This window comes from Hoplias malabaricus, chromosome 10, assembly GCF_029633855.1.
Source record: "Hoplias malabaricus isolate fHopMal1 chromosome 10, fHopMal1.hap1, whole genome shotgun sequence".
In the NCBI taxonomy this organism is placed as follows: Eukaryota; Metazoa; Chordata; class Actinopteri; order Characiformes; family Erythrinidae; genus Hoplias; species Hoplias malabaricus.
The window spans coordinates 34,726,180-34,746,146 of record NC_089809.1 but is presented as its reverse complement, the minus strand read 5'-3'; the positions used below and the strand labels follow the sequence as shown (position 1 = coordinate 34,746,146).

Here is a 19,967-nt window from a genome sequence, read left to right as displayed (position 1 = left end):
CTGGATAAGCGCTTACAGATAATGAATGAATGAATGAATGAATAAATGAATGAATAATACAGTATTTCTATTGGTTTTTACTTTTTTATGTATAATTGCAGATATTAAGTTAATATTGTTGTAAATATAATACATAAAAGACCCCATGTCCTGACATTAAATGAAAACAACTGTGTGTGTGTGTGTGTGTGTGTGTGCGTGAGCCAATAAGACACGAGCAGGACATGTGCAGTGGCAGCCCCTGAGGTATGAATAGCAAGCTCTTTTGACAGTTGCTGCTTGATGAGTTGGCAATCATCAAGACAAGAATGGGCATTAAAATCCAGCACATCACTTTGACCATCAAAGAAAGAGACAATATAACAGAGTGGATGGTGACTTTGATGAAGGATGCAGCATTCTGAAGTGCAGCGGTCATATTCCTGGCCCCCTGTCTGGTTCTTTCTTTCTCTCTCTCTCTCTCTCTCTCTCTCTCTCTCTCTCTCATTAATCAGGTGCTCTTTATAGTGAAATCTTCTGTGTTAATATCATACCTCTCAACACACTGAAGCTTAGACTCACAGCATAAATGTGAACTTAATTAAAGTTAATGGGGATGATATTTTTATGTCAACGTTATATTTATAATAAACACATGCTTTTGAATTCTTGTTTACTAATAAATCTTCATTACGGTTCCTAAAAAAGATTCAAGACCACTGTGCTTTATCATTTGTTTGGTGTGAGTGCACATATCCAGAGCTAAGCTACTATGATCTATGTAAGTTGTTGAGAGGTACAACTTTTCCTTGGGTCAAAACAAGTGTGGTCATTGTCAGGGTTTCACTGCATGCTACATGCCAATGAACACCTACTGGTAGAGGAAATATCTAAAACCCAATCTGGAAAAACACTGAGTGAGAAGTGCACAGGCACCAAAAGAGGCTGGTGTGATGGTCTTCATTAAAGGATGACCAGTTTCACGTCTTCCCTCTGTAAACTTTCAGTGCAGGGCTCAGGTCTCAGAATACAGCAAACTACATCGGCTACATGGTGGCAAACATGGGATAAATCCAGGCTATCCGTTCTGATGCACGTGTAGCGTGTGTTAGTTGCTGTAGGTGAGCCTGGGCCTTACTGAAGCTGGAGATGAAAGACAGACGCACTGAGATTCAGACAGGCACATTGATGGGCTGTAAGGACAGACTGTGGCAGCAACACTCAGACAGACAAGGAGACGAAGGGACAGGCAAACAGACCCAAACAGAGACAGGGAGAGAAATAGGGAGGTAGAACCACAAAAAATAGACAGCCAACAATTAAACTAGATAGAAAGTCAGTGTGAGAAAGAAAAGGGGGGGGGGTGAGGCATACATTGTATGCTGGTCAGAACAGGGTTTTTTTTGTCTAGTAACATTGGTCACTGGGTGAGGAATGAAAAGGAAAGCTCAACCTAGGGCTGGATGATACGACCAAACACTATACCACTGTATATTTCTTACCTTTGGTACTAGGGATGCATAAATACCATTTTTTTCCAACTGAGTATGAATACAAGTGTGTGTATTTTTGTACTTGCCGATACCGTTACCAATTTAAGCAATCAGGAAGTTCCACACTTGGGGGTGTTCATTTATTGGGAGCATTTATTTAAGAGCAGCAGCCTGATCTATGGCACTGGATCCAATTCAAAATTCACAAGCGGAAAAATAATTTCGTTTGAAGAAAAAACACGTCAGGCAAGGAACAGTGCTCTCGCAAATTAAGGAAGGAATATACACTTTGAGCGTAGAAAAATCCACCATGTTTGAGAACAGTCAAAACAGCTCTGTTCTTGAGTTCTCCCTGCAGTCCCCTTTGCTTGGGTTGCCATCACAGATTGTGACCTAATTCCAGATCCCCGACATTTTGAGTTGTCTGTTTATTAGCGCAGCAATGTGCACTAGGCACAAGGTATCAGATGTTGGTATTGGAGCCTTGTTTGCGAATACACGTACCAGTAAAGGAACACCGTGACAGGCCTATACCAGTATTGGTATTCATGCATCTCTAGTCGATACAATATAATTAATATTAATATGAACCGTATAAAATCCACTGAAAAACTTCCAAGAACAAACAAGAAACACGACGTTAGCATCGAACGTAAACCTATTGGTTTTGTCAATATTACTATTTTTAAGCTAAATTTTAAATTGTGTGTGCTGAAAGATGTAATAAATAATGTATATTGAAATATTGAAAATATTTTACAATCATATAATAGTTATAGAAATATTTTATATTGTGATATATATCAATACTCAATTATTGTCCAGCCCTAGCTTAACATGGCATCTATGGACTCTGTTTATGTAGGAAGTAACACGATTCAATATAACGAGCCAATTAGCACCAGTGGGAAAAGCTCACCCTTAGTTGTGGAGACATGCACAGTAGGCGGAACTAGCCAAACACAGATGTCTTGTCTTTTCTTTTTTGGCATTATTTAAGCCAAATACTACAAATGATTCAGTCAGTTATTGTCAGACTGTATCAGTGATTTCAACTGATTTTGACGTCTATGGATCCTCATTTAAAGAGACAGGAGCCTGGTCTTGTTGTATGGCCACATAAAATGACAGGGCAGACAGGATTTGGCAAATTTTTCATGGCCGCAACCCACATACTCAGCTCTACTGCTCATCCCGCAAATGCATGTTCCTTACAAATGTGGCACCATTTAAAAGGGAAATTTAAAAGGGAACAGGCTTTCCAACGATATAAGACTTATTGCCAAGAAGCACACAACCCAAGTTACAACACAGAAATAATATACTAAACACCAATTTTCTAACGTTTTGTGCTATGTTTAGATAGATAGATACACAGACAGACAGACAGACTTGGACTAGGGAAAGTAGGATCATGTTAAGTTGTAACGCTTTATTGGTAAATGTCAGCATATGAAAATTATGAAAATGTGTGGAAATATGACAAATTCTTTTTCAATATCAAATGAATAAACTGTCACATAAAGGAGCAGGGTTTAACTGCATTGAGGGATTTTCCTGTTGTGTAATAACTTCCTAACAGAAAACCTATTCTTTTTTATTGGCCCACACTAAGACACATAAAGCAGAGACTTCTTGTTAGCATAGGGCAATTGAACCTCACTCTGCATGCTCCACGAGCTACCAGAAGGCAATTAAATCTCACTCTGCCCTCTCCACAAGCTACCGGGGGCAATTAAATTTAAATCTGCATGCTCCACACCCAACAATAAGGTGATTAAACCTCACTCACCAGTATTACTTATGAGGGTGATGTTTAGAAATGGAAATATGGTCAAATGTGTTACCAGGCAACCCTAATAAAAAGATGAAAAGGTAGATGGGTAGGTAGGGGGTAGGTAGTTAGGTGGGTGGGTGTGTGGGTCGGTATGCCTGTAGATAGATAGATAGATAGATAGATAGATAGATAGGAAGGACTTAACCCATGTTCTTCTGAAACAATAGTGTTGGCCAAATTTAACTAAAATTTCTGTCATTCCTCACAATACTTTATCACTTAATTTTGTTTTCTTCCAGGAATCAATCCCTTTAATGAAATTTAGAAAGACAGAACGGTATATGACAACCATACCATGATTTCATTCCGATGTAGCATAGCAGAGGTGCAATTAGCAAAGTCATGGGCTTGACACAGTCATATTGTGAACTTACTTGCTAATTGAGGTTGGCAAGGCAACAAACACCTGGCAAAGCTTTACATCAGGACAAACAGGGCACAGTTCAGAGGTCAATACAGTCAAAGAGGGTTATGAGATAGAACAGAAAGAGGTACAGACGAACTGACGCAGCCCCTTTCACTCCACAGAGGCTCATGTGCACAGACAAAGAAGGAGAGGGTACTTACTCGACATACTTGGCCCACTGCGCTGGTTCGGACATGGCCATAAAGCAGCAGTTGGTCAAAATAGTGCACATAATAAACAGACTGAATAATGTAGCAGAGTTAAGGGAAAAAAGAACAACATTAAATGTACATATATATACACAGTTCAGTCCGTAAATACAGATCCCTGGACCAGCAGTAAAAAACAGAATTAAGAAATGATGGGCACAAATTGAGTAGTTGTGGCCCCATGTGTTTAAAATAACTTAAAGAGAATGAATTTTAAATTGTGGAAACAAATTAAGAATTTGTGGCCTCTCACATCCTGGCCCAATCCTGTTTGTTTTCCCCGCCATGTGCTCTCTCAGCACATGGTCCTGTCTGTTATTGTTCATGTCTCCGCCTTAGTCCCGCCTTTGTTCCGCCTCCTCGTCTGTGTCTCATTTGTTACCCTGCCCTTTCATTATCTGTCTCAGGTGCGTCTCGTCTGTGTTTAGTATTTAAGTCCCTTTTTGTCACTTCCTGTTATCAGTCATTTGTTTTGTATTGTTTTGCAATGTTCCAAGTCGTGTTGTTTTGTGTGGTCCTATTACAAGTCGTGTTGTTTCGTGTTATTTTGTGTTTCGTTCCCAGCTCTAATCATGTTGTTTCTCATCTGTTCCTCGCCTCGTGTTTACCTTCAAGTTCGTTTCTGTTTGTTTTGTTCTTTCGTTAATAAAGTATCTGTGTTGTAGCGTGTGCGTTCGTCTCCGTCAGTCCGCCCTTCGCGTTCCCTGACGTGGCCTCACATTCAATAAATTTAACTTTCAGTTTAAAGACTGCAAGAGGATGGGAACAGCATATGAACGTCTACCATAAAATTTTAAAAATGTGCACACAATTTGCAAATTCTTTCCGCAAAATATATTTTTTACTCCCTCCAGCCCTCTGTACATGAGTAACTGAACAGTTACAGCTCTTGATGATTGGTTCCGTACTCCAGAAAAATCATGAGGTGAAATAAATACAGTTATTATAAAGTACAGAATGAAAGCTTTCATTTGAGGACATTTACAGCAATGTTACATAATAAGATTGTTAAAAAAGCCATAAGAGCGCTACTGAGTTTAGCATAGCAACCTGTAATAACCAGCTAGAGGCACAATAGAGTCCTGACGGACTGAAAAAAAACCACATTCAGTCTAAAAAAAAAAACCCTGAACGTTAGCTTAAGGTCATAATGCTCAATGCCAATTATGGGATAGAGACGTAAGAAGCCTCAACACTCTGAAGTATTCTCTGGAGTGATAGAGCACCATCCAATACCTTTGGGATGAGTTGGAAAGGTGGTTTTACTCCAGCACTAACCAGCCTTACATCAGTATCAGACCTGTTCCCTATTAGTACCCTTCATTTTAGGAGACATGTTGGACAAGCAAGAATACACGAGCGTATGGTTCTAGTGAAACTGAAACACAATTCACTTACTGAAAACAAAGCATTGATGAAATATTAACGTATTACAGACCCAGAGAGGACAAAAACCAGCTTTTGCTGATGTCTATTGGTCATGATTATGCTAATCTCTCCAATTATTCATGGCCCTTTGGAATGAGCGTTCTGTGAATAAAAGGGATGTGACTCCTATGTGATTCATCCACTATCAATGTAAAGGCTCTCAAATTACAGCTTACTGCTCTTTGTTTCATTTCAAATTTTTAGTGCTGTTATACAACACCAAAAACAACAAACCATTGCTGCACATCTCAGCATTTGATTTCCCCCCCAAAAAAACAAGCAGCCCCCAGTAAGGGAAAGGTAATGACAAACGCCTGTGTGTTTCTTAGGTTCTCCATGAGGCTAATTCAGGTAATAGATACTCCATAACAGGGTTTGATTACGGGTTTATGGGTCTTGTAATGTGGGGGTTTTAAAAATCAAATTGTTCACAGCAACCAGTTGACAGTAATTGACATCTGCTCATTCTGCTAAATGATGCTGAAAATTATGATTTAGTCGCTGAGGCGTGGGCCCATCCTGCTCCTGTAAATACAGTCTTAGCATGTGGCCCTCCTACATTGTCTTATTTTCATCATTTTCTTTTAGAAAGGGCAAATTGAAATCTCTGCGTATGAGTGTAATCTAGGCCTTATTACGTGTCTCTGCAATTGGTGACAACAGGGTATTTTCAAGACGTGTTTTCTGCCCACCTTTCACCAGCGTGAAAAAAAAACCCTTTTTTAATATGTTTTATGACAATATTAACTCTCTCTGGACTCTGACATGTCTCTAATGTTGAACTTCTCCTCGTAGTCTGTATGTAATCAGAACAAATCTTCCAGCTACACAGGGAAGTCATCGATGCAGATTTAGATTTATATTGTGGGAAATTGTTAAGGATTTACATAATTATATTAGTAAATACATCTATACTGGACAGTTTTGAAAAAGATAGAACACATATGATTTACCATACTAGAGCAATGGCTTGTGTAGCTTGGGGTTAAAGCTGCACTGTGTAAGTTTGGCAAATGTGAGGAATTAGTTACTTTCTGCAGGACATATGTCATTGGATAAAACTTGCAAGACATTTTATAATGTGGATTGTGATGCATTCCAGCAAATGTATCTGATGATTGGGTTTAAACAGAACTGGATCAGAATTACGTTATTGAATTAGATTTGAATCAGCAGCATGAAGTGTAATTAATATATATATTAATTCATTGCTCAGTGCTGCTGATACAAATATCATATTACACTCAGTAAAAACTATTTGTGATGTCCAAATAAGGACATCAAAGGAAATACCTGGGATTATTTTTCAAACAAGCTTCATTTAGTTCCAATTCTCATTGCACTCCATGACTTGTGGAGACATAGAACAAACACTCAGTCCCTGCAACCGAGCTCGATTAACATCACTCCATATTCAAGCATATCTCTCACCTTCGCTTCACTAATTTTCATCACTGTACAGATGAGCCCTGTCAGCCACGCCCCCTCAGTTTAAAACATTCATTCATTCTTGACACATTGCAGCTTTAGGATTAGTTTAGTGTAGCGGTTTGGGGGTTTTAGCTATACTCTGATAGGATGCACACAAAGGCCTAGATTTGATAGCCTTGATAGTGGTTTCGTAGAAATATTTCATATGAGAGACATATGAGAGATCAAAGGGGCTTTATATTTCGATATACCATTTTGGATACACTAAACTGAAGTTATTCATTCATTATCTGTAACTCTTATCCAATTCAGGATTGCAGTGGGTCCAGAGCCTACCTGGAATCATTGGGCGCAAGGCGGGAATACACCCTGGAGGGGGCGCCAGTCCTTCACAGGGCAACACACACACGGACACTTTTGAGTTGCCAAGTCACCTACCAATGTTTGTTTTTGGACTGTGGGAGGAAACCGGAGCACCCGGAGGAAACCCACGTGGACACAGGGAGAACACACCAACTCCTCACAGACAGTCACCCGGAGCGGGAACCGAACCCACAACCTCCAGGTCCCTGGAGCTGTGTGACACTACCTGCTGCGCCACCGTGCCGCCCTAAATTGAAGTTATTTAATCATTAATTAAGATCATGCTGATATCAGCATAAAATGAGGAATGTGATATCAGAAGAAATAAGGAATAAATCTGATCCCATCATTTAATCCAAATCTGTCCTCATGTAGCTCACACTGAGACGTTAGCGTTGTACATGTTTTTATGGGGTAGAAGAGTGTTTGCGAAGTTTGCGCATGACTTCCTGCATTTAGACTTTCACCTTAGAAGTAATGCTGCGATTTTTTAAGGAAAAAGGGTGGCGCAGTGGCACAGCAGGTAGTGTCACTGTCACGCAGCTCCACCGTCCTGGGCCTGGGGTTGTGTGTTCAAGCCCCACTCAGGGTGATTTTCTGTGAGGAGTTTGGTGTGTTCTCCCCGTGTCCGCATGGGTTTCATCCGGGTGCTTGAGTTTACTCCCAAGGTCCAAAAACACGCTAGCTACTCGGAAAATTGTCCATAGGTGCGAGTGTGTGTACCTAGCAACTGGAATCCATCAAGTTGTAGCGCCAGTCCCAAAGTCCAGATAAAGTAGGGAGGATTGTGTCAGGAATAGTATCCGGCGTAAAACTGTGCCAAATCGATAATGTGGTTGATGTGCTGTGGCAACCACTGATGGGAGCAGCCGAAGGAAGAAGAAGTTTTTAAGGAAAGACTTCTGATTATATCTGACAACACTGAATTATCCTGTGTTGTGTGAAAGTGATTTTAAAGTTTGTGGAGTCCAGTAACCACAGTCAGAGGCCTCTGGAAGCTCTCGTGTTGCAGCAGCCTCTTGTCTGCTCTCTTCTCTGTGAATCATGACAACAAGAACAGCAGAGCAGCTAGACAAAAGCACGCTAAGCATCTGCTCAATTTCGTAATGGGAAAAGTCCATTTCAGCTTCACTGCCAAATAAAAGCTGCCAAAATGCTGTTAAGAGTCCATTTTCAGGAGTCGGCTTAGTCAATTACCCCCTAAATCTGCTTCAGGGCAAAAAAAAAAAACTTCCCGGGCTTCCAGGGCACTGTACGTTAGCAGCCCGAGCACTTTTGAATTCCCCCTGAAATGGCCTGTCAAAGTCTGGAACATGCTGGAGAGCATGTGTTGTCAGCAGCTTGTCTTAAGTTTATTTCTCTCCTCTGATAGGCTGCTTATGTTGCCCGGCGCAGACACGCTGATTTGCGAATCGCATTTCTCGCATTTTTCTAATGAGTGCAATCACTTGAGCGCAGAGCTGCGAGGCTAGCGCTCTGCCTTCTCTCAGAGGCTGTGTGTTATGAATGTGCTCTCGTGGCAGCGGCTAATCAAACATGTTTCCTGGCGCCCACTCCCCCGGGTAATCTGCTATTAATGCAGGCGTGTGGTGTCTGTGCCGTCGCCTGGAAGTGAGTGCTTTTCACCACTCAGCCACCACACACGCACAATACAGACACACACACAGTACTGCCCTTCTCTTTGCGTATGTGTGCAAGGTACCTCTGAAATCTGAGATACACAGGTGTGTACAAAAGTTCTGGGCAGCTGGTCAGATCACATGTTTTTTTTTTGTTTGTTTGTTTTTTAAATCATCTCAGTTCTACTGAGAACAGTTCTGCATAATTTATATGCAATATATATATATATATATATATGTATTTAATATTTGATTATTTTCCAATGTGTGCAGCTCATTAAATCAACAGATTAATCAGTCATACGTCATACAGTAAAAACTGATTTTGTTGCGTTCCCCGACTTCATTTCACTGCAAAAAACTAATCACCAATATTTGACAAGAGGTATCCAACTTTGCTAATGACAGCTGAAATGTGAGGTTTGCCTAATGATGGACGTCACAGGGCTATGGGCTATGGTTTGTGCAGCTTGCCCCATTTGCCCTATAAGGGGATCTGAGTAGAAGGTTGGGCGAGTGTATGGATGCGACGCCTTCAGAGGAACTGTTTTCACCTGCTTATCAGCCCAACGAGAGCAAAGTGTCCACAGGCCTTATTTTTCTTAACACCCTGAACCATGGCTAACTGCACCCGCTGATATATTTAGCAGCTGCTGGCAAGGCAAGGGTGTGGGGATGGCATTGAGGCCTTCGGAGGTTTGATCGCTCCATAGCTGGGAATCAAGCCATCCAAACTTGGCCTTGTTCACACAAAGGAGCACCCATACATAGCAAGAGCCCTGGAATGTTCAAGTCTGAGTCGTGGGTTGAGAATGCAATAGTGAGCTCACTCACCCTCAGAGACCCTCAATTCCAAAAAGAGGTGGTTGAAGTGTGAACGTAACTCAGGCAGTTGTTAATTCCCAATACTGGAATCACATTAGAAGATATTCCTGTATTTAAAACTCTTGACGAATCATAATAAATGTAGTATTTATATCTATCGTTTTTCATTTTAAGATTTTTAAACTAATAATTTACGATTATTAGATTGTATTAATATTGTACGAATATTATTCAGCTTTTTCAAAGACCGTATTTACTCGTTCTGAGGTAAATGTATTAAGTAAACTTTCTCAGAATCTTAACTGTTTTGAATACACATTTATGAGATGTGAGAAATATCTGCCAGGGCCACTGAGATCATTTCACTTCATAAATTTACTTTAAATAAAGAAAAAAACAAAAAATTCAATAGACTTTATGAATATTAGATATCATTTTTGGATGTGGATGAGTTAAAAACGCCAACATCTATAAACATTCAAATTTGTCCCTCTACATACACAGTACAAAAAATGTATAAGATAAGCATTGCATTTCAGGTTTCATCAGTGTTTAACCATTACAGAGTGTGTACGGAATAAAGCATGGCCTGGTGCAGTATTACATCACTGACCTGTTCAGCCAGTCAGAGTGGCCGATACATCGACATTGGAGGCTTATCTTTAGGTCACGCTCACACAGTACAGATTCTGTAAATGGCACCAAAAATGTCTCAAACAATCAATACTGTTTAAAAACTCTTTCCAATACAATTTAGCCCTTTAGTGGGACCGCAGAAAGGATATGAGTGTACTAAAATCCTTATCGATGCTCTTCTAATAGGATGAAAAGGGCTAAAAATATAGAGTGCAGATGTGGCACTAAATCGGAAGATGGCCTTCCCTTTGTTTAGTACTATAAAAGTCTGTTGGAAAGAAAGGAGAGAGGAAAAACAAGCAACAGGTTAGAACAAAGACATCCAATGACAAGCAATAGATAACATTTTAAAGGCTGTCACATTTTGTTTAACAGCAAAGCAAACTACACAGACACGGATATAATTCCATTATAACATGTTGTATAAAGAGTGCACATATCACAGGCCTTTGCTTATTTTTTTGTCAGAAAAGCCATAAAGCACAGTTTATTTTTTTTCATCAGGAAAAAAACTGAGATATGTTCAACAGAGACCCACCCAGAAATTATATCTAAATATCCATCCAGTCTTGTTGCATTAAGCCAGGAAATCCTAAACACATTCAATAACGTTGAGGCCTTGGGTCAGTCCACTCTGTAAATATCCAGTCAAATACTCTGAGAAACACCAGCAGATTCTTTATTGATTAGGGATTTGTTCAAATTTGGAGTAAAAGTGAAGCTTGATGTTTCTTTGTGCTTGATGTTGACAGTCGTGGACTACAAGTCTTGCGTGGTTGTTAGATGTCCTTTGTTTCTGTATTTTTAAATATATACAATTGATACTTAAACTGATTTGTTAGTAAATTAATACTTAAATAGTAAGTATTTAATAGGAGTGTGGTGTGTTCTCCCTGTGTCTGCGTGGGTTTCCTCCGGGTGCTCCGGTTTCCTCCCACAGTCCAAAAACACATGTTGGAAGGTGGATTGGCGACTCAAAAGTGTCCGTAGGTGTGAGTGAAAGTGTGAGTGTGTGTATTGCCCTGTGAAGGACTGGCGCCCCCTCCAGGGTGTGTTCATACCTTAGTACTTACTATTATATAATGAATAAATGAACAAGTATTTAATGATATATTTTTAATCTTATATATGAAGAATATTCATTCATTCATTTCATTCATTATCTGTAACCTTTATCCAGTTCAGGGTCGTGGTGGGTCCAGAACCTACCTGGAATCATTGGGCGCAAGGAGGGAATACACCCTGGAGGGGGCGCCAGTCCTTCACAGGGCAACACACACACTCACACATTCACTCACACACTCACAAGTATGGACACTTTGGAGTCACCAATCCACCTACCAACGTGTGTTTTTGGACTGTGGGAGGAAACCAGAGCACCCGGAGGAAACTCACGTGGACACAGGGAGAACACACCAAACTCCTCACAGACAGTCACCCGGAGCGGGAATCGAACCCACAACCTGCAGGTCTCTGGAGCCCCATGAAGTTTTAGTTTTTAATATATTAAAATATTAGTTTTTCTAACCAAATACAGATATTTTCACTTTTTCCTCTGGCATTTTCTTGTATTCTTACATATTTCATCTCACAATATAATTATTTACAGTTCAAAAACATATACTCAGTCTAAAGATTGATTGTTGGAAATTAAGCCTAAAGGTCAATGGGTTAAAACTTGTAAGAGATCAACGTCAAATCTCAGCCGTGGAAAAAGCCCTCCTCCAGAAACCTGTTTAACTGTGAAGAAGACAAAGAGCAAAACAATAGAGGTAAAAAAGCAGCTCACAAATGAATTACTGCAGGGCTCAATGGGAGGATATGTGCTATCAGGGGATGCTGTTTGTCACTATAGGTGACAGGACCAGGGAGGCTCTCTATCCTCACCAACACAAACAGCTCTGCTCAGTTGCCCAGGATTCATGACTTCCTTACCAGACCTGGATTTATACCATCTCACCATCGCATAAATAATGTGAGTAGTCAACGCATGAAGAATAATTGCGACCAGGCAACATCAGGGTCAGCGAATTTTCCTGCTGCAACGGTGGCAAGATGGGGCAACAGATCTCTCTCTCTCTATCTCTCGCTCTCTCTCTCTCTCTCTCTCTCTCTCTCTTTATCTTGTTTCCCCTCAGGTAACATCTTTGTTAGCAGCATGTTTGCTGCCTTTCTCAGCATTCTGGCCCCATGCCCTTTGTGACCTTTGTAAACACAGTGATTTTGTGGCTCACACTGCATATCTTTACGTAACATTTGGGTCACACTTGCTCCTGTTTATTTTCTACCTCCTTTATGTCTCCTGTGGGAGATCATCTGCAGCTCAAGAAGAGGATGTGCATACATGCAGATTTGGGGAAAATAACAAAGAGAGGAGGGCAAAAAGATAAAGTAGACTTTGCCTGGGTTTAGGTAGGCCATTTGGTCTCTGTGTACATCTCCTTCATTAATTAATCACCTTCTCCAACTTCTACAAAGGAACAACAGAGCTGATCATGCATTAGCGGAACTGGGCGACCTCTAACAACAACATCATTTGCTCATCAGTCCTGTAGCGACATTACTGTGGTAAATTATGTAATCTAAGGGAACCATGTGTATCATCAGCAATTGTACATCACTAAGAAACTGCATGTATCATTAATAATTTTTGTCATGTATGAAGAATGGTGTAAAATCTATTTAATTTCCAATTACAATGGCCACTATTAATTCATTATCTCTAAGCGCTTATCCAGTTCAGGGTTGCGGTGGGTCCAGAGCCTACCTGGAATCATTGGGCGCAAGGCAGGAATACACCCTGGAGGGGGCGCCAGTCCTTCACAGGGCAACACACACACTCACACATATGGACACCTTTTTGAGTCGCCAATCCACCTACCAACGTGTGTTTTTGGACTGTGGGAGGAAACCGGAACACCTGGAGGAAACCCACACGCACACAGGGAGAACACACCAACTCCTCACTGACAGTCACCCAGAGCGGAAACCGAACCCACAACCTCCAGGTCCCTGGAGCTGTGTGACTGCGACACTACCTGCTGCACCACCGTGCCGCCCACAATGGCCTTTATTTACAGCTTGATTGTTCAGATATTTCTCAGATTAGATTCACGCTACTAAACATTTATATGGAAAATAAATGAAAAAAGAAAGCTTTTTGTAAAACTAGTGTTAATAATTAATAGTAGTAGAGAAAGCGGGACTACAGCCATGTAACACTGTAGAAAATCAAAGCTGTCGCCACTAAGTAAACAGCAACTCCACTTTTCCTTTAAACCTGAAAAAATTATAATACACAGGTTTCTATCAGCCCTTTCTCTGTGAGAAGATAACAACACCATGGGTCTGAGGAAACATAGACAAAAGAAAAATAATTTGCAGAACAAACAAAGAATCTGCAGGTGTTCTAAACAATGCTCAAAACCATGGACCAGAGTCCAGACATTTGTTTGATTACTACTTTAGCACCTGAATAACACTACAACAGAAAATGCAACCAACTTCTAAGACTCAAAACTGCAGACAAGACCACAAACACTGACTCTATCTATATCTAAGGTCAGTTATGGTGAGTTTCCACTTACTGTAGTTATCGAAACACCTTTGGACAGTTTAACATGCCTGAAGGAAACGTTTCATGCCACTGCTGTTATTTCAGCAAACAAACACCAGAACTGACTGGATAAAAGGATCATCCTGTTACAGAGTGGACTGACCCAAGGCCTCAACATTATTGAATGTGTTTAGGGTTTCCTAGCTTCATGCAACAATACATTCTGCTGTCTTGGACTCCCAGTCATAGATGGCTATGGTGTCAGCAAGAATCGAACATGCAATGTCCTGAAGAGAGGGTAATTATTAACTATGTTTGACCACTCAAGAATCCCATTCATATTATTTTTGGGATGTAGTCCTTGTGTTTTTCAGACACACAGATGCATAATGCTGTGCATTTTTATATATTTTTTGCCCTGGTGGATGTAAGAGCAGCCTGAATATTTGACCATGCTTGCCTTTCATCTGCTAGAGCTAACCTTTCTCCCGGACCCAGTCTCAGATAACTGATTTAATCCTCCATACAGCGGCCTTGTCAGTGTCAACAAGAACACTTATTAAAATGACAAATGTGGCTTGTGCTGGAGCGTGGACTTCACGCGTGTGGGGCACGTGGGAAAACGTGGTGTGTTGATAACACTGTGAAGAGGTCTATTACGGGCACTCACAGGTCCAAAGACTACTGCAGTGGTAAACAACACCACTGCATCATCCTAGAGGTAACTTCTGAGCTCAAAACAAGATTAAAAATCTGAATACTTCACAAAAAAAAAAAAGATCTGTGATATTTCTGAGGACACCTAGGTGAATCTGATGGTAAGGGATGAAAAACACAACCCAAAAGGAGGAGGTTTTATAAGCACGGGATTTTGCCTCGGTGTGTACTCAGTGATCCGCACCTTTAGCTTTAGCCATTCCAGCAACTCAGCAGGACTGTAAACACACCAGAATTTCTCACAAACATACATTGAAAAAAGTTATACTCAGGGCAAAAAAATTTAGCTGAAATCCATGAAAATGGAGATTTGTGGGGTTGGCCTGTGAGGAAGCGTGTATGACACCAGCTAGCGCAGCAGTGGTAGCATTAGTGCCCATCATCAGCTCAGTGACTCATCCTTTTCATCGGTTATTTCCTATTTTCCAGCCTTCTCTGAATCAGCTCAAATAAATCAACTACACTCCTAATGCTGGACAACTTCAAAACTGTGGCCTGACAGTCACCTTACATTAAATCATATTCCTGTTTTAGTGAAGCGTTTGCAAAATTGCTTCTAGTGAAATGATCCAAAACATGTTTGTGTCCATTGAATGCTCATGTTTTAATTCATCAGCAAATTCATTAGGGCTAAAAAAAATTATATATATATATATGAAGATATGCAGGCCTGACATTTTTGACCAAAAAACACAGCTTTCTCTTTATTTATAAAATTCTTGCTGGACACAAACACACTGTTTTGTAAATGGACTGGTTAAAAGACCCATATCATAAAAAATGTATCTTCAATCTTCAAAATTTAACATTCTAAATATAATTTCCATCCTCCAGTCCGAATAATCCACACAGTAGAGCTGATTCTATATGCTCTGAATTAATGTCACATTATCTACTGACTATAAAAACAGACCTGGACATTCTTTTATAGAGAATAACTATTTAAATAAAATGTATATTTGTAGAACTGGCCCAAAAACAGAATCACAATATTTCCCCTCAACCGTTCAGGCTAATCACACCAGTGTAACTTAAGCTGCATAAACTTGGTGCAATACATAGGTGCAATATGAGGCCGACAGTTAGAACAAAGAACAGTGATCATTTACATAAATCAGTCTTAAAGACATAACAGTATCTAATGAATAATTAGGTTTAAAGGGATAAATCTAGAACAAAGACTGTAGATGAATGAGTAAATATAGGATATGGGCCCTTTAACATTTTCTGACTAAAAACGTATACTGAGCAATTAATCAGCCATTCATTCTTAAACTGCGAACCCACACACTATTTTCAAAGCCAAGATCACATACCTGCCTGCAGATACATTAGTATTTACTTCAGTTTCATAGCTTTCATGTTGGCTGAAGCTTCCTATGTGTGTGTGTGTGTGTGTGTGATATGAGCGATGATGCTATATGAGCGCAAATCATTATCATGATTAATTTAACATTTTATCACAATAACTATTAATGAAAGATTATTTTGATTGAAGACGTTTAGGTGGCTTCCCTGTGGCAGATAGGGGCAGAATCATGTGACTACAGCTTGGTTGTGTGGTTTTAAAGGGACAGTACATGAACACACAGTGGGGACATAGCAGAATATAAATAATCAATATAATCGATATAGACAAGATTATATGGATTAGAAGTTCTGAATGTCAATTTCCGATTAACTGCCCAGTCCTAGTGTGCAGTCCTAGTGCGTATGTGTTTATTTTGCACACCCACCCTCTGGTTTTGGAAGTAGAATGGGTCGATGTCCTCCAGCGGGACCCCCACCAAGTCTGATGGAATGTCTCCGAAGATGCGAGGCAGCTGTTTTCCTGCCTCCAGGTCAGCGCGGGATTTAGGCAGCTCCACGTCTCCCAGGTCCTCCTGATACCGGCGGGCATTTCGGGCCTGCTCCTCGGCAATCCGCTGCTCAATGCCAGCCAGGGATTCACGAGTGAACCGGTGCAAGCTGTCGGGACCCGGTGGAAACAGCATGGCTGCCATCTTTTCATCCTGAGCCTCCTGTCTTAATGTTTACTTCACAGCTGAGGAGCACAGAGCAGAAACTTAATCAGCATCATCAAGAACTGAGCTTCATTCCAAAACTTTGCTTTGTAACGGCTCTTGATATAGTGACGTTTTGAAATGAAATCGACATGCTATCAAATTCAGAATTCAATTGCATTTATTTTGACCTAGTGTTTGCAGTTAAAACCTGGACATTCGGTTTTACTAACATGTAGCATTGTTTTACTTTGCTTCATACACACTCTCTCTCTCTCTCGCTCTCTCTCTCTCACACACACACACACACTCACACACCCCAGAGTTACAAGCAGCCATATTGAAGCCCAGGAAACAGTTGGGGGTTGGGTGCCTTGCTCAAGGGCAAGTCAGCTATGAATGTTGAAGGAGGTGTTGGTGCTGTTCTTTCACTCCCTCCACCCCCATTTTTCCGACCGGTCCTGGGAGATCGAACCATTGACATTTCACTCCCAAGTCTCTTCTCTAAGCTTTAGGGCAGATAAGAAACTATAAGGCAGAACAAAGATCAAATGTCTAAGAAGGAGAGTACTGCAAGACACTACTGAATTTAGTAGAGGAAGTATAAAAGTTAGACAAAAACAACAACAGTTTAACAATAAAATAACGATGTCCACTCACAGTGGCGTAGCCCAAACTGGTCCAAAGCCCCCTCAGCTAAGTGCTAATTCCCCATGTGAGAGTTCACGCGCTTAGCACTCTCCTTGATTGTTCCACAGTTGCATGAGTGAAACTCGGAGTCAGAGCATGAGACACACGAGGCAACCACAGCTTTCTTTTCGTTTCCACTAGATGTGCTGCACCCAACGTGTATCAAACGTAATCTCCTTTATTAATCAGTGTAGCCCGTCGCATAAAGTGGGATTAAAAATCAGTCAAACACTGAAGAAGGATGAGATGCCTGAGCTACACATCCAGGTAATAATGAGTCTAAACACAAGCAGAAAATAATAGTTCAAATATTGCAAAATACAGTTGTTAAATTAAAGCTTTTTTGTGGGTTTCTACACATTGCATTGAAATATACTTTTAAAAGTGTCCATACAGCTGATCAGTTTTGATACTAGTGTGTGCCAAAAGTGACAGTGCTGTACATGATTTAAATCATAAGAAATAGCAATGCAGTGATGTTGGCCGGAACAGATGGCATTCATGCTTTCAACCAAAAAAGACTTGAGACTTGACTTGGACTCATGATGAGAGACTTGAGACTTGATTTCGACTCGTGATGAGAGACTTGAGACTTGACTTGGACTTGCCCCTCAGAGACTTGACACTTGACTTGGACTTGAGCTCAAAGATTTGAGGCTTGACACGGACTTGAGCTCAAAGACTTGAGGCTTGACTCGGACTTGAGCTCAAAGACTTGAGGCTTGACTCTGACTTGAGCTCAAAGACTTGAGGCTTGACTCGGACTTGAGCTCAAAGACTTGAGGCTTGACTCTGACTTGAGCTCAAAGACTTGAGGCTTGACTCTGACTTGAGATCAAAGACTTGAGGCTTGACTCTGACTTGAGACTTGACTCGGACTTGAGCTCAAAGACTTGAGACTTGACTCGGACTTGAGCTCAGAGACTTGAGACTGAAACATATTGGATCATAGTTCCATTTTATACAGACCAAGACCACATTTTTTGGTCAAGACCATGGTCTGAATCACCTTTCACACTTGCTATTTTATTTCAAACCAAATAGTCTGAAGTTAGGTCTGAATAAATCCAATGTATGCAAATGTCTGCCAATCTGAAGCCTCCTCCCAAATAACTTCGAGACTGCTTGTACTGTATAAAAAGTGTGAATGTGAATATGGCATTTCTCACTGTGTGGTATACTTCCAGACAAAAAACACGTCTGTGAGTGTATTCATACAGACTAGGCCATCTGTTATGTCGTTCAGTGGAATAATTGGATGAGTGATCAGTTTTCATCTGTTCTTCCATGCAGTGTGAAGTGTTAATGTCTAGGATCAGCAAAAATCCTTCAGATAGTTCGATTACAACGGGATTATAACTACACTGTCAGAAAAAATGTCTCTGTGGTGGTACCCTTTTCTGTACCTTTAATCAGGGAACATAATTGTACCATTTTTTACATGATTTCTAGATTTTTTAATTGTGTTGATTTTATACGCCACAGTTCTTCTCCGGGACTTGTTTTGTTCTTTTATTTTACACAGTTTTACACACGTTTATCATACATCTTTAACACACTGTAACTCAGGGCAGCTGGGTTTTTTCAATTTATGTCAAAATATGAAAATGGATCACAAACGGATGTTTACAAAATGGTAACTTTGTGTATAAGAAGGAAAAACTTATTCATTCTTAATTCTTGACTTGGAAGTACATACAAATAATGCGATTTTTCACATCATTTTCAAGAAACATCATGAAATAGTCACAGGATAAAAAGGGCAGCCAGTGTTTTTAAAGATTGTGAGAGAAAAGTGAATTTGGACCTCAAAAACAATGATGTTGCAAGCTGTCAATCATTGTTTAGACATAGTTCTCAGAAACAGGAGTAAGCAGTTATTTTGTTCCCATTTCACACCGTCACAGAAGGCTCTTTTGGCTTAATAGTTTTGCCAAATCTCCCCGGTAACTTTCTATGACCTGAGCAAGGAGCGTAATCCCACTCTTTTTTTCTGTACCATTTTGGCTATTCACAGCTTGAAAGCCCTGTCGGACTGAACAGAAAACCCAAACATGGCAGAATTGTTTTCCTTGCCTTGCAGCAGCATTTGTGTCTGCTGGATTTCCTCTGAGATGAAAAAACCCTGCAGTCCCCCTCCCACACCCCCACTCTCCCATTAAAGCTTGGCTGACCACTGAATATTTCAAATTTTATCACAGGAGCTACCAACACATGGGCATTCAAATTTACTGTCAACCACCACTATTATGTTAATGAAACTTAAATTAATATTCATCATTATGTTAAATAGAAATTAATACAATATGTCAAAGGACCATGTGCTGAAAAGTGCAGCTTCAAGCTTTATGTAGAAAAGCATTTAAAAACAAATGAAAAAGCTTAAGACCAAGAACTGTGGAATCCTGCTGAGAAATAAAATGCCTAAGCATGATTTCCATGTTGGTTTCTGCCGGTCTGTGGTGGTTAATGCTGGTCTGGTGCTGGTTTTGATGCTCCCCCAGCAGAGCCAAGCTCATTGACCAGCATCCCTCCAAAACTGAGCATATGCTGCTTTTGCTTGTGTCTGGTGTATCTGTGGTTTTCCCAGAAGGATGTTGACTGGACTATTTAGAGCAAAGCAAATGCATTGTGTGGGGTTGTCAAAGCTGTCCCTAATTACCTGAATAGATTATTCTAAGCAAAAGAATGTATGTTATGAAGCAGCAGCACAGTGTTTTTGGACTGTGGGAGGAAACCAGAAAACACCGGGTAGGGTCCAGTCCCAACATGACC

At 40.5% G+C, this 19,967-nt stretch overlaps 1 protein-coding gene across 1 annotated transcript in view; it reads right to left on the bottom strand.

The window, feature by feature from the left end:
- The window catches only part of scn5lab (sodium channel, voltage gated, type V-like, alpha b), a 173,653-nt gene that overhangs the window by 115,423 nt on the left and 38,263 nt on the right, over nt 1–19,967 (bottom strand). Inside the window, exons 2-4 of the mRNA XM_066682864.1 lie at nt 16,236–16,543; nt 10,376–10,494; nt 3,877–3,966 (exon numbers count right to left, since the gene is read on the bottom strand). Coding sequence (XP_066538961.1) covers nt 3,877–3,966; nt 10,376–10,494; nt 16,236–16,502 — 476 coding nt within the window. The 5' untranslated portion in view covers nt 16,503–16,543. The remainder of the gene's footprint in view (nt 1–3,876; nt 3,967–10,375; nt 10,495–16,235; nt 16,544–19,967) is intronic.